Source organism: Pholcus phalangioides, unplaced genomic scaffold (assembly GCF_987345545.1).
Source record: "Pholcus phalangioides strain wild (caught in Gottingen) unplaced genomic scaffold, Ppha-v1.0 ptg000041l_1, whole genome shotgun sequence".
NCBI classification, from domain to species: Eukaryota; Metazoa; Arthropoda; class Arachnida; order Araneae; family Pholcidae; genus Pholcus; species Pholcus phalangioides.
In genome coordinates, this window is record NW_028301627.1 from 6,055,795 (window position 1) to 6,070,327 (window position 14,533).

General features: G+C 35.8%; 1 protein-coding gene and 1 long non-coding RNA gene across 2 annotated transcripts; one reads left to right on the forward strand and one right to left on the reverse strand.

The window, feature by feature from the left end:
* Positions 1 to 938: 938 nt before the first annotated feature.
* Positions 939 to 11,600, reverse strand: LOC149065169 (uncharacterized). Its single transcript, XR_016195670.1, has 2 exons — positions 10,923 to 11,600; positions 939 to 5,062 (listed from the first exon to the last, which is right to left on the reverse strand). It is a non-coding gene; the product is annotated as an uncharacterized LOC149065169 (long non-coding RNA).
* Positions 11,601 to 12,056: 456 nt separating this feature from the next.
* LOC149065170 (uncharacterized) lies at positions 12,057 to 13,238 on the forward strand. The gene has a single exon (XM_089254309.1). The coding sequence runs from the start codon at positions 12,057 to 12,059 to the stop codon at positions 13,236 to 13,238; it is 1,182 nt and encodes a 393-aa protein (XP_089110435.1).
* Positions 13,239 to 14,533: the final 1,295 nt, after the last annotated feature.

A 14,533-nucleotide genomic window follows, 5' to 3' on the forward strand; every position in this document is an offset into this window, starting at 1 on the left:
TGATTTCTTTATCCGATATGAAATTGCAAAAAAATAAATACCGTGAAAATTACGCCATTAGAAAAATTTCTTCTAATTTAAAGGCAATCCGTCTCCAAAACAAATTATTCAGTTACCATTGTTCAGCTTAGTTATTAGTAATAAAGAAGAGGGAAGAAAGAAGTACAGAATAATAAAGGGGGAAAAACTGCGCAGTTATACCTGATGGCTCCTACACATGCTCAGTTATACCTGCGCAGGCATAACTGTACAGTTAGTTATACCGAATCGAAAAACAATTCCCTTCAGGTCGCCTGTGCAGGTCAACTAACTGCCCCTACACACGCTCAGTTATGCCTGCACAGTTGGCCTGTACAGGCACATAACTGAGTTTGTGTAGGGGCTTTCATTAAAAAATTGCTCCCATTTTATATTTTGGTGGACATAGGAGGTGACAAGTTAAAACTCCGCACCGAGTGTCACCAGACCTTGCTATGCCACTGGGACTTCCCATCAGTAACGGACAGGCCCCTCAAGTTACATACTATCACCCTCTTAAAGTTTTCCCCATCTTTTCTGAATCACCCCATATACGTATTTTTAGGTGCACCTTTATAAAACGGAAACCTGTCTGTAACAGAAAAAAACTTCAGTCCCTTGACGTTCCGTCTTATACAGGTTTCACTGTAATAGCAAAAGTGATGTTTTTTTTCATATTTTAGTAAAATTGAAGGAAAAATACTTCACAGCTTTATAGATGTGCAAAGACCTCAGTAAATAAGGCTTTGTAAAACAGTACAGTTTGAGATATATATTTTTAAAATATCTTCCTCGGCTTTCTATACATTTCATAACCTATGAAAAAATTGTCAGGTCGAAAAAAGAATTGAGTATTTAAGGGTTTAAAACTTAAACCTTGGTTATAATGAAAAAATAATCACCAAGTTCCTTGAATGCCATTATAACTTGTTTGAACTAATTTACTCACTGGATTTGTTCGAAACAAACACCCAAGTTCTCAAACAGCTTCAATAACAATGTATGAATTGAAATAAAAAAGATGACGAACAATCAACTGGAAACTACAAAATAATGTGCACACAATCTCGATTGACATTCTTAATATGATCTGATTACAGAAGTGATACATTATCATGCAATCACAAGGACTGACGTGATCAAATGTTTAGAACATGGTAAATATGTAATTGTTATATAACAAGAAAAAGTCTTGTGATAATAATTTCGAAATGATTCACTCTTTTTTGTTTATTTAAATATTAATCACACACACACAGGCTCAAAAAGTCATACTAAAACCATCACTGTTGGTTTGTGAACACAGAACTTTTATACTTCCATTATACAAACAAGGCATTCTTGTTGAGCTCATTTTCAGCGAGTTTTGAGAGAATTAATACCTTCATTTTCTCTGGCCACTTGACACAATCACGAACAAATGAAAAAAAAAAGTTTTTATCATGTGACATCATACTATACCGCCACTCAGAAGTTTTCAAAATAATTTCACCTTCTCTTGTTACCATTTTACTAATTTATTTCATTTGAATAAAAAGTCATTCATATTAATTTGAATCAATAGAATATTCATTCTACATATTCATTACATCAGTTGATTTGCTGTATTTTATGTCTGTGTATCTGTCATATTTATTGATTATTTCTTCAAGGAAGAGTAAACTTTGTCTTGCGTTTTTTGTTCACTTGCATTTTTTAAAAAAGAATTATTATTAGTTTATCATTATTACTGTATTATGTTCTAGTTACTTTTCCTTTTATAGTATTTGTATTTGAAAAATTAACTTTAACAATAATTGCGCACACCAGTATGGATAAACAAAGATCCTTTTAACTAATTTTCTTTGTTTTGTATAATGCTAATGTGATGAATAAATTTGAATTGAAAAAATTGTGAAATATCTAGCATTAATACAGTCAATAAAAAAATTTTGGATACTGGAAAAAAAAACAATCGGCATTGTTAACAATATGTATTGACAATGTTTTGTCCATAAGTTAGTCTCCAATAAAAGATTGGGGGGGGGGGGGAATTGTTTGAACTCATTGATTGGCAAAAACCTATATATGCAAACTTCTCATAGAATTTTAAAAAAAACCAATTTTCTTCGTTTTTAAAGATAGATTTTCAAAGAGTTCAGTTCATTTCCATTTCATCATTTTTTCCCCTTTGTTTCTCTCTCTCAGCCACTCTCTATCACTTGAAAGAGGTGCAGGTTCTTCCACTGAAATATATTGTGTAATAAGACATACTCTTATTCCGTACGTCACGCTTTCTTTTTCGATGCAAGCAATTCCATTTGAATTCCTTTCAATCAATTTCTGCTTTTTTTTCACACAAAACTGGTTGACATCCTCCAGTTACAAAAATTACATTTGTGTGGATTCTCCCCAGTGTGGACTCTTTTGTGTCAGTTACAATTGCTGTGGTCAGAAAATACTTCTCTCCAGTATGGAGCCTATAATGTACTTTAAAATTGCTTCTCAAGGGAATGTTTTAATGTTCTATCACAGATTTGCACTCGGGTGGCTTCTCTTCTGTGAGAAAATTTTTGTGCATGTTTAAATCACTTACTCAAAGAATGTTTTACCACAAATATTGTATTTTCATGACTACTCCCAAGTGCAGATTCTTTTGATTTTATTGAAACTGCTATGGTCAGAAAATAGTTTATTACAAATACCACACTCATGTTGCTCTTCCTAATTATTGACTCTTTTGTATGAGATTATATGGTTCACTCGAGAATTTTTTTTACTACAGATATCACACACACTCTTGTTTTCTCCCCAGTATGAACCCTAAGGTGTAATTATATATATCCGAGCCAACATTAATTAAATATCAGATTTTATGATTAATATTCATTGTAATTTTATAACAATATACACATTTCTTCCTATATATATATAAATATGGACTAGTTGTGTGAGAAAATATTTTAATACGGACAAGATCATAACTGGGAATTTAAAGGGAGGAAGGGAACAAACATGTTTATGTCATCCCCATCCATATTTGTAAAATTCAATGATTTTATAATGGTATTTTTGTTCCCCCTTAAAATTTACACTTCGGGGCAGTTGTACCATTTACCCTTCTCCACTTCCAACCTTGATTAGATATCACACTCTGATGGCTTCTATCTCATATGGATTCTTTTGTGAATGTTTAAATAGTTACTTTGAGAAAATGTTTTACGACAGATATCACACTCATACGGCTTCTCTCCAGAGTGGACACTTTTATGAATGTTTAAACTGTGATTTTGAGAAAATGTTTTACCACATATTTTACATTCATGTGGCTTTTCCCCGGTGTGGACTCTTTTGTGCAGGTTTAAGTGGTCCACTCGAGAAAATGTTTTATTACACATATTGCATTCATGTGGCTTCTCTCCTGTGTGAATTCTTTTGTGAATGTTTAAGCTGCTACTTTGAGAAAATGTTTTACCACAGATTTCACAATCATGTGGCTTCTCTCCCGTGTGGACTCTTTTGTGTTGTTTGAAATTGCTAATTTGAGAAAATGTTTTACCACAGATTTCACACTGATGTGGCTTCTCTCCCGTGTGGATTCTTTTATGAATGTTTAAATGGTCGCTTTGAGAAAAATTTTTATGACAGATATCACACTGATAGGGCTTCTCTCCGGTATGGACCCTGTAGTGTAGTTTCAAATGGTCCAGTTTAGAAAATTTTTTACCACAGATTTCACACTGTTGTGGCTTTTGTGCTGTGTGAGCTCTTTTGTGCATTTTTGTTCCAATTCAATTCGCCGATGTCAGAAAATGTTTCATTACAATTATCATACTCATATATCTTCTCTAATGTGTGGGATGTTCTGTGTGCTTATATTTCTCCAAAAGTAATTCTTTTCACAAAAGTAACACTAAATTTGCAATGTATCTTCCTCTTTTTAACACATTCATCCAATCTACAGCAAATGAGCTCTATTCTAGAATGGAATCTAATGAGAATTCAATCCCTAGTACAATGACCTTAATAACGTTTTCATTACTGAACTTCACAAAAACATTATTTCATGTCTGCTTGAAACCTGTTTGAACATTTCAAGAAATGTCAATAGTTTTCAGACATGTCTCTTCTGTGAACATCAATACATTTATAATTTTTTTCACTTCTAAAATTTTTTTTATTGATTTTAAAGTATGAAATGAATTATTCCCACACTGGTTTCCCTTATTTCCTTAGGCTCTATTTTGGTTGAATTTTAGTCTCATAACCCAGTATTGTTAACCAAATTCTTCAACTTTGTGAATGTTCAACTTATAATTGATTTTGATTTTTTTCCCCTTCAATGTGTTTCATGTTATGTTAGAATCCATTTTCACTGTGATATATCATTGTTTTAAGATAACCAATCTGATAAATTTAATAAAATATAGTATTGTGTGAATTTTTGCAGCGTGACTATATATGTGTATGGTTGTTAGTAAAAAAAGGCTGGTAAAAGCTAGTGGCTTTGGCCTATCAATAAAAAATTTTAAATTTCAATGCTCATGTGAATTTATGTGCACGAGTTTAATGTTTCAGTTGGGAAAAAAAACATTCTTCCACTGATGTGACTTCTTTTTGTGTGTCTTTTTTTGTATAGATTTAAATTGCTGATTTTAAAAAATATTTTACCACAGACATCAAACTGACGTGAATTTTTATGGTATGAACACTAGTCTAAATCGTTTCTTTTCTTCAATGTTCTTCTGCAGCACTGATACTCATGAGAGTTCTCTTCAGTTTAAAATCGACCAGAAACTTAATATCAGAAACAAATATTGTATCTACATTGAAAAAAAACCGGTATTGCTTTCATTCATATCAAACTTGTTATCTAGTGATCTTGAACTGATGATTCATTCATACTTTTGAAGATGTGTTTGAGCAGAAAGCGGGAATCTAAATCTGTTACAGTTTCTATGATTCTTGAGGAGTTTAATGTTTTTCCAACACTTTTTTTCTGAATATCTGCCTGTAAAGATTCAGCTGTTTTACCTTGCAGATTATAATGGGGATTTCTGATTATCTGCAAAAGAAGAAATTATCATTATCACAAAGTATAAATCTATTATAATCAAAGTTGGCAAGATTTTGGGTAGTATGATAAATGCCACGGTATTTACTTAAGTACAATGGTACAATTACATGGTATTTACTTAGTATGCTACAATAAGAATAATGAAATTTGATAAAATCTGACAAAATCAAAGATTATGAAGGAGAAGAAATTTAGACTCATGGTTCCATCTGAATTTCTCATTGGGCTGTCGATAGCCTAATAATAACACAGGTTATTCCTTGTGAAAAGCGCTAATATGGAAAAGGTTTTCAGTTTTTTTTATTTGAATAATAATAATTAATGAGTTGTGACGCTTCAAAAATTGATGACCTCAATTCATAATCCTGCCAAACTCACTGAACCTACACAAAATATATAACTTGGTGGTTTTTTTTTTTAAGGGGTGCTAGCAATCTATTAACTCTAAGAAAAATTGAGAAAGCAAAAAAATTTTTTTTCCTTGCGTGTGCTGCACTCTTCAAATTTTTAAAGTTTCCAAAGATTTACATGTTTCATCCATACACCCCTTCCCCATGAACCCTTTCAGACTGAGTGTGCCTAGTTTGGGCACACCCAAAAATTCCCCTTTCAAACACTGAAAATAAATGGTAAATGAAAATTAGTTTATGGGTTACTTTAAACCGTATTTATCAACACTAGATAACAGTACCACACAAGCCGATCCATACTTTTGGGCTGTGTTTATTTTTTGAAAACCCTTATTTTCAAAGAAATGCATTCAAATTTCAAAGCATTTTCTTTTCTTTTTTGGGGAATAAAAAGGATTTAAAAAAAAAATTCTATGTTATTTTGTTGACAATACACTAATCTCTTTATTCTGTATAATTAACTTTTCACATTCAAAGTTTGTCTAAAATCGAGTCCGGAATTCAAGGTTGGGCACATCCACAAAATTAAAACGGTAAGTGAAATATTTACAAAATTATACATGCATACTCCTCTAGACCTGAATAGACAGCCTGAAAATTTTCTTTGTGAAATTTCAACTTTAAAGGGTAGCGTGCTGGAAAGGGTACATACACCTCATCAGAGCAGAGCTCTAGACCTGGAGTAAGAGACCATTGGCATTATCTTTTTGTTTCCTCCATGCTATAAATTCGCTATAGAAGTACCCGTGAAAAGTCTGGTGTGGGGGCATGCCACAGATCCCAGTCTAAGAGCCCGAGTGGCGCCATGGTAAGATGTTCGTCTTCCACTATGAAGGTTATCATCAAGGTCCATGGGTCCAAATCCGGAGATAGAATATCAGAAGCTAGTTCTTTACCTACCGAGCTTGGGGCAACCATCGATAGATGGAGTTTTCATTTCTCACCAAACTCCACTGGTTGAAAATTGCAGCATGGCAATATAAGACTGGAGTTGGTGTGCGGTTGGTAGTGTTAAGGCAAGAGCCTGCCTTAGATGTGGGGGCCTTGTGTGGACCATCGCCACAGCTTTTGATTGTAATTCTGCAACACACAATTAATTTGATTATAATGGAATAAGCTTATTGAATGATATCAATCACAGTTACAATGAAGTCTAACAAATACAGTTTAAAATTTTTATGGTCTCTCATTCATGTTATGAAACAATATACAAAACCATATTTAGAAGAACAAACAGTAGCAAGGTGGCTTTCATTATAAAAATGGAGAGCTAATGGGAGAGGACATGATTTTATGAATTTTCGGGGGGAAATAATTAAGAAACCATTAAGAGCATCTGAAAAGGGCAGAACAATTAGTAGTGCCTAGGATGGCAAGAGCCTAAAGTCTGTCTCTGCTAAGACGGGACGGGGAAACAGCACCCTTATAAATATGCCTCTGAATGAAAAAAAATGAGAAAAACTATGCTGAGCTAAAACTAAACTAAACTTATTTGCTAAATCATGCAAACTAGAATAAATTTCAAAGTAGTTAAAATCTTTCTTGTAAAAAGGTAAAGTAAAAAAATTTATTAACATTTCAACACGATAACAATCGATTGCAGTCACAGACACACACTTAATACAGGGGTCTATCCAGCCAAAATTCTGGTCTGTTTTCTGGATCCTTCACAAAATTTCTCATTGGAAAAACAAAACCTCCATAAAATACAAATTAATAAAATCATAAATTTCTTTTGTGATAAACTATTTTCTTTCCTTAAAATTACTTATTTTTCACAAAAATAAGGAAAATTTTCACAAAAACAGGACCCCCAAAAAAAAGTGAAGTGAAAGTGAAAAAATCCCCCATATTTTGGCAAATAAAAGTGTTGATTTCGGGGCAACAATTTTTTAAATTGATCTTATGTGACTAACACTTTGAAAATCTGGTAATAAATTTGCCAATACAGTGGAGCGAATTTACTACATAATAACAAGGTTATAACCAAGGCTGGGCATTTTGCAGGCAAAAATACTTTTTTTGCAGAGACATCGGCAAAAAATGGTAAAAAATAGCAACCGCAAAGGTAATGCAGTCGAATCCTGTTATAACAAACTCCAGGAGACCAGAGAAATAAATTTGTTACAACAAAATTATAAATGAATTCCAGGTTTTTGCATTGTTCCTATGTAAACAAATCTGGCCAATTAGAAAAGTGTTTGCTACAACAAGATTTTCGTTATAACAGTAGCTTATCATTAAAACAGTATTCGACTGTATGTAAATGTTTTTCTTATATTACAGCAATAAAAGGGTGCACAACAAACAGGGTATGACATTTTACTGGTGAATCGTTGATCCTAGAGGTATACTTCTACTTGGAAAATGTTTTACCAAATAACGTGTAATGCTCAGATATGTCATTCACGTTGTAAGGGATTGTACAGTTATTAAAATAAAAATCACTTTTTATACAATCCCTATGTGCCGCAAAACCCAAATAGAAAGTTGCTGCCTCTCCTGAGGCCAACAAAAAATACCATGTTTCTAAGTGCAGTATTCATTATTTGAGAAATGGTGGAAATATGAAAAAAAAACAGCTCTAAATGCGGCTAAAACAGTCCATATTTAACACAGTTCTTCCCAACTTCCTTCCATTTTCCGAAAAGTGGATATCACACTTAGAAGCACTGAAATGTTTTAGTTGGCATCAGGAGAGACAGGGAAACAACTTTCTTCTTGGCTTTTGGGACACAGTGTCCATATAAAAAATTGAAATTTTAATGACTATACGACCCTTTTGCAACATGAATAACATATCTGAGTATCATAAGTTATTTGGATACCTTCTTCTAACTGGAAGTATGTCTCTATGACCAACGGTTATCCAGTAAAACACCATGCGCCCTGTTACCTATACACCCTGTATAAAAAAATAAATGAGACAGATCTTTTTAATAACACAAACTACTTTGTTGATTCTGGCCAATAGCGAAGGGGTTTCACTTTTTACTGGGGTAGGGTGGGCAAATCTCAGGTGCCAAGTTGCCATGCCAACAAAAAGCATTGATACTGGCACCTAAAATTTTCTATGTGCAGCTATTAAATTGCAGGTTGAGAACAGCCCAAAATGCCTGGAATTTATAGCAGCATGTCTGCAAACATAAAAGAGGGTCACTATATTCTGAAAAAGTCAAAAGCATTGTTTTGGCTCCTAGATTTCCTTGCGATTCACCCAGTCCTGGTCTAGAGCATCGTCCCCATCAAAGGGAGCTATAGATCTTATTTTCATCACAATGCATCGTAAGATGCCAGAGCAGCATTTAATTTTTTTTTTCCATTTGATTCGCCCAGTTTTGATCATGGGGCTCCATAAATGAGAAGCTAAAATTTTTTTTCTTCACATGGAGGACCCAGGGTAGGAATGAAAATCATTCTGTTTAAACTGATATAATAATAAAATAATAATAAAGTGTGCATATATAAAAATAATTATTATTAAAAAAATAAATTTGAAAAACAAAAATTCATTTGAAAATCAATGAAAGGGGGGTGGCAATAAAAATCTGATCAGAGGGTCCATTTCCAAATATGGAAGAATATTTCTTGCTACATCCCCTAGGAAAATTAAAGATAAGTATTCGCAGCTTGTATCATGCCACAGCAAGATTCTTAAAGGGTGGGTGGCCCACAGGGCTCCTGGCTTGAGCTTCAAGAAGAACAATAGCATCAGAAATTATTGAAAATTCTTTACATTAATACTCATATCAGAAATTTTAATAGACATAAACCAAGCTCAGAACCTCCCTACCTTAAAAAAAATGCCTAGACCACCCAAAACGGCCCTACTTATATATACATATACTTTTTCAATCTGAGCACAACCCAGGTCTATCGCTATGGGCAATTTACTGCCCAGTGAGTTGCACCAGAAATGTAAGTGTGTGTACCTGACACAGAGTTGCCAGGTCCTTAAAAATTTCCAGCCAAAATCCTCTTCAAAAGTAGCCCAAAATATTTGAAACCTGTGCTGTCATCTATAAAGCAACAAGCGAGCTACAGTTTGACGATATTTTAGCCTACAAAGGTGTGGCTTATAGCTTTTCTTGTTACAATCAGTAACCCCCCCCCCCACCCTCCCTTTCATTTTTACGAAAAAAAATATGTGTGTTTTCTACAGAATGCATTGATTTCTTTAAAAAGTTGAGAAAGTCAGGGCTACACATTCTCTCTCCTGGAAAAACGGCCCAGAGATGGCCTGGAGTCAGGCCGTCTTAAAAGCATCATGCCCCCCCCCCCCCGGCAAATTGATTTTGCTCAGCCAGACTGCAAATGCCTACTCACCAATTCACATGCTTAATCTCACAAATTTTAGCCATATCTCATTATTTCCCCCCCCCCCCCCCCCCGCTCTTCATTCAAGGCCTACGTGATGTGTCTGGGTTGGCCCATGCATCAATACAGCACTGCCTCAAGTGCATAGGTGCCTTGAAATTGTGCGTAGGTGACTACGAAATTTGGTATGTAATTAGGTATGGGTCCCAGACCAGATTTTTCATGGTCTAGTAAACAAAAAAATTTAAGAACTCTTCTGGGTTCCTGGCAGGGTTGTTTTAAGAGCATCATGGGCCTCGAGCCAAGTGCTTTTTCTGATTCCCTACATGGAAAATCTCCGAAAAATACAATTACCTCTCGTTTTTCTCAGGCCCCGGGCCATGCGTTAAGACGGCACTGGTTCCTGGGCTTGAGCCCTGCCAGCTCCACGCTTGTGGAAGCTACGGTTTCTTTCACAGGCTTCTGTGGTCTAGATACTGTGTTTTCCAACGGGCCAGAGCCACACTTTCTATAGCAGAAGGCCTCCGCGCGAACCTCATTCCGTTACTGAAGTCACGCATTTCCCATATATTCATTGGATATACTACTTCCCTTATACTAAATTGGATATATCGTAACCGACCGCGGTATCATAAAAAATCATAAAGACTGCGGTATCATCATCATTGAAAACCACTGATCTAGAACCTAGGACAGTTTCCCAAGTTTTTGTTTTACCACCCCTTCAATTATTGGGTGGCAAAGGCATTGTGGTTGAAAGTTCTGGCTTTCCATAATTGGGTGAGGTGCCCCCCCCCCCTTTCGGCATCGTCAGGAAGAAAACTCAACATGAGGTGGGGACTGAAGTAAAAAAGAAAAACTTCTTTGCTCGCAAGCAAAAAAAAATTAGGGAGAAATTCGCTATCAACACAATTCTGGAAACCCCCCCACCCCCCGCCAAAGACAAAAATTTCTCCCCGAACCATATGCAAAATAGCCCAATTTGACGGGAAAACCGCCAATCTGGTAACTCTGATCTGACAGTCTGAGTGTGTATCTAGTGTTGTGTCTGCTTTTTCAGCGCTGCCACCCATATTTCAGAAGTGAAGTGTAATGATTCACTGTTACGTTTATATACTGACCTGTAATTAAAATGTGACCCAGACCACGAATGAATCCGTCCGAAAAAATTGGTGAATCCAATGCAAGAAAGAATCTTGTTATATCTCTGAATAACCAGTTAGGTCTATTTGATGCTGCTTCAGCGATAAAAATCAGCGAGAGCACGATCTTGTTCTTCTTCAGTTATACAGGGCTTTATGCTTGAGGGCCATACCAAAGAGATGCACATTAACGTCCTCTATGACTGAATTAGTTCAAATCACCAGTGTAATGTTGTACAAAAACAGTTGCCAAGGAGATCGGGAAGGACGGAACTGCGCAACACAAAGAAGTACAATATAGAAACAGTCTCAGCATCAACAAGTACAATCCCAAAGAGAGCAACGATCTGCGATTGAATTAAGCAGTGCTATCGACTAAGATGGCCATTCCCTGGCTGGGAGGACAGCACGATCTGAACAGCTAAGCCCGGCGGCTTAACATCATGGAGGAAGGAATAACATGGAGGGGAGGGAAAAACGCTCGATGGATAATACAGATTAACGTCCTCTATGCCTGCTTAGGGCTCTACGACACCTTTAGTGGATGGATTATAGACTTGACTTGACTTGAATAATTAGAGTCCTCTATACCTACTGGGGGCTTTGATGGATTATAACCATCGATGATTATAGCCTCCTTGGGTAAACATCGTCGACTGTGACCAAAATCGACTACAAAGATAAAGTTCGTAGTTGTTGTTATTTTAGAATTTTTGCGGATCATTTTTCTTTACGTGACGTCATCGTTTTTGAACATTTCTGATTTTATTGTTGATTGTGTGCTTGTTGAAAAAAAAAACCACCCATTGATTGCAAATGAAACCAAAGTGTGTAATTAAAATATTCATGAATGTTCCGATTGTTTATATCCTGATATTTTAGCTTTTTGTTTAAATGAATACTTTAAATAATTTATTTTTTGTAGTGTTGGCAACACTGCCCATTTCCCCCCCACCATGACTTTTTGTTTTGTAAACAACCCTCGAGCGTAATATAAGTTCGATGCAAACAACGCAATGGTGCACGCTTGTTGGAATTGAGAATCGTGTAAAAAAAAGTATTTAAGGACATTTATTGTAGAGATATTCTTTGATCAAGATTCCTGAATCAATCATGACGACGTCCATCGAAGATTTGTCCTCACAGTTGTTGATGAAGATTTTCTCGCATTACATCGAGTCCGAGGGACACGAGAAATTCTCGAGGAATGTCGTACCAGTGTGCAAAAGCTGGTGGAAGCTTTCGTCGACGCCCTCGCTGTGGAAAAGCATACATGTGCGGTTTTGGAACTCATTACTGTCTCTCTCCAATAGGGGATTACTCTGTCACACCCAGAACCTCAAGGTATCAGATAGCGACAACCTTTATGATATGGAAAGGGTTTCACTCGACCCCAACAGTCTATTGGCCGTGCTGCCAAATATCCACGACCTCAAATCTCTTGAAGTTTCAGGCTGCTACATCGACACAAATACGATGACGATCGTGGCTAGACACTGCCCAAATCTTGAACGTGTGGACATGGAACACGTGAGTCGTGGTGGGAAGGAATCAATAACGCTCGAAGAACTGGACCCGATCCTCACCACGTGTGGACCGAAATTGAAATACCTACACTTCACCTGTTGCGATATAAAGGACAGTGAACAGCTGATTACAGAAATCGCTGCTAAATGCCCGTCACTTGAAGTATTTGGGTGGCATAATTACCGTTCAGAGTTTCCAATTTATAAACTTGCGAGTGGATGCCTCAGATTACGGAAACTGGAGCTATGGGGATGTAAGTTTATTACTGCTGGTGGAAACGATTGCTCTGGGTTCAAAGACTTGAAAATGTTCAAGGCCGGTGAATGTAATTTCCGTGGATTGGACGTGTGCAGTTTACTAAAGACTTCAAACAATTTGGAACATTTATCACTAAATTATAATGAAAATTTAGTTTTCAGCGATGTCTCTAAGATCCCACCCACTAAAGTCAGAGTTTTTGACATAATGCTCAGCAATGATGAGGATATGGATTTGGAGGCTCTTGAACATACGGTGGACAAGTGGAAGCACACTTTGTTGCGTCTCAAAATCTGGGGATTCCGATGCGATATGAAAAGTGTACTAAAAATTTATTTGGAAGCTAATAAGTGTCCTAGACTTGAAATTTTGAAGATTGGCCAAAAATTAGCAGATCAGAGTTTCCTCAAGATATTTGGACAAAAGTGTCCAAATCTGAAAGAGTTCAAAACTTTTACAAATTATTGTACAAATCGTGAAGAGGTTATGAAGTTCTGCGATTCCTTATGAAAACAAGATGTACCTTATATCGGGGGTTTGATAAATCCCAGATCACTCGGTGACTAAAAAATTGGCATTGGTTACTAAATTAATATGTATAATTATAATCTGGAACAATACAAAATTTTCTGTAATTATGTAGGCATGGCTGCCAACATCGAAAAAACTCCTGAAAAAGTCAAAATGAACATAATTTTAGACTTTTTTTATATCAAAAAAGAAAAATGCTTGGCTCCTAAATTTTTTTTTCGATTGTGAAGCCTTGCTTATGTACTGGCATGAGATTGGGGACTAAGGCCGGGATTACACTGTAAAAGTTTGATAAAAGATCTTTTACAAAACTGAAAAAAAACTACCATTAACCCTATTGATTACATTTGCTCAAATGTAATCAATCACTTATTGGTTATGTTTTTCAAGTTTTAAAAAAGAATATTTCTAAAATTTTTGTAGTCTAATCCCTGCCTAAGGTATTGATATCTGATACTTGATTGGTTATGGGGATGCCATTAACAGAATTTAGCCCACAATGCTTTTAACGGCAGCCTTTCATTCCTGTTTGTGATTTAAGTTATGACTTTTTTTCTTAAACTGTCGAAACCAATCCTGCATGGGGATTTGTGAGTTTTTCATTGGCAATTGGCAGTCTTCCTGATCACTGACTAGTACCAAAATTTTTCTGTGTGATTTCTGAAGAAAACACAAATTTTTTTGGATTTATGTTTGTCCATCAACAGGACGGAACAAATCCTAAGTCACCATGGTGACTAAAAAGTTGGTGTTGGTGCCTAAAACATTTTGTATGTGGTTACTTTATTGGATCATTGGCTTATACAGGTGGGGGGGGGGGGGAAGGCATAACCCCTTTTCTTTTGAGCCGAGATTATAGTGTTATTTGCAGGGAAGAACTTACCTCCCGCCTTCAGAATTAAAAAAAAATTAAGCCTGCCCCATAAAAAAAGGGGTTTGTATATGACTATGGTCAGGCTAATACAAGATTTTTAGGACTCGTGTAAGCATATCTTACAACATGGAAGGAGGTTGCGACATCATCAAAAAGTTGAGAGACATTTTTTTTTTCAACATGTTTTCTCGAGAAAATGCTCCTCGAAAAACTTTCTGAGAATATTATCTGAATGGAATCAAATCATTTTGACCGATAATGTCTAAACCAGGCCTCTAAATTTCTAGAGAGCTAAAAAAAATTTTTTGGGCATTCTGGGAAATTGACAATGTTTCCTGGGGCTAATTTTCCATAAGTGTTGTCAACACCAACATAGCGATTAATTCAAGATAGGCGACAA

What these genes read in the sequence shown, in the direction of transcription:
- LOC149065170 (XM_089254309.1), top strand. Translation starts at nt 12,057, where the DNA reads ATGACGACGTCCATCGAAGATTTGTCCTCACAGTTGTTGATGAAGATT.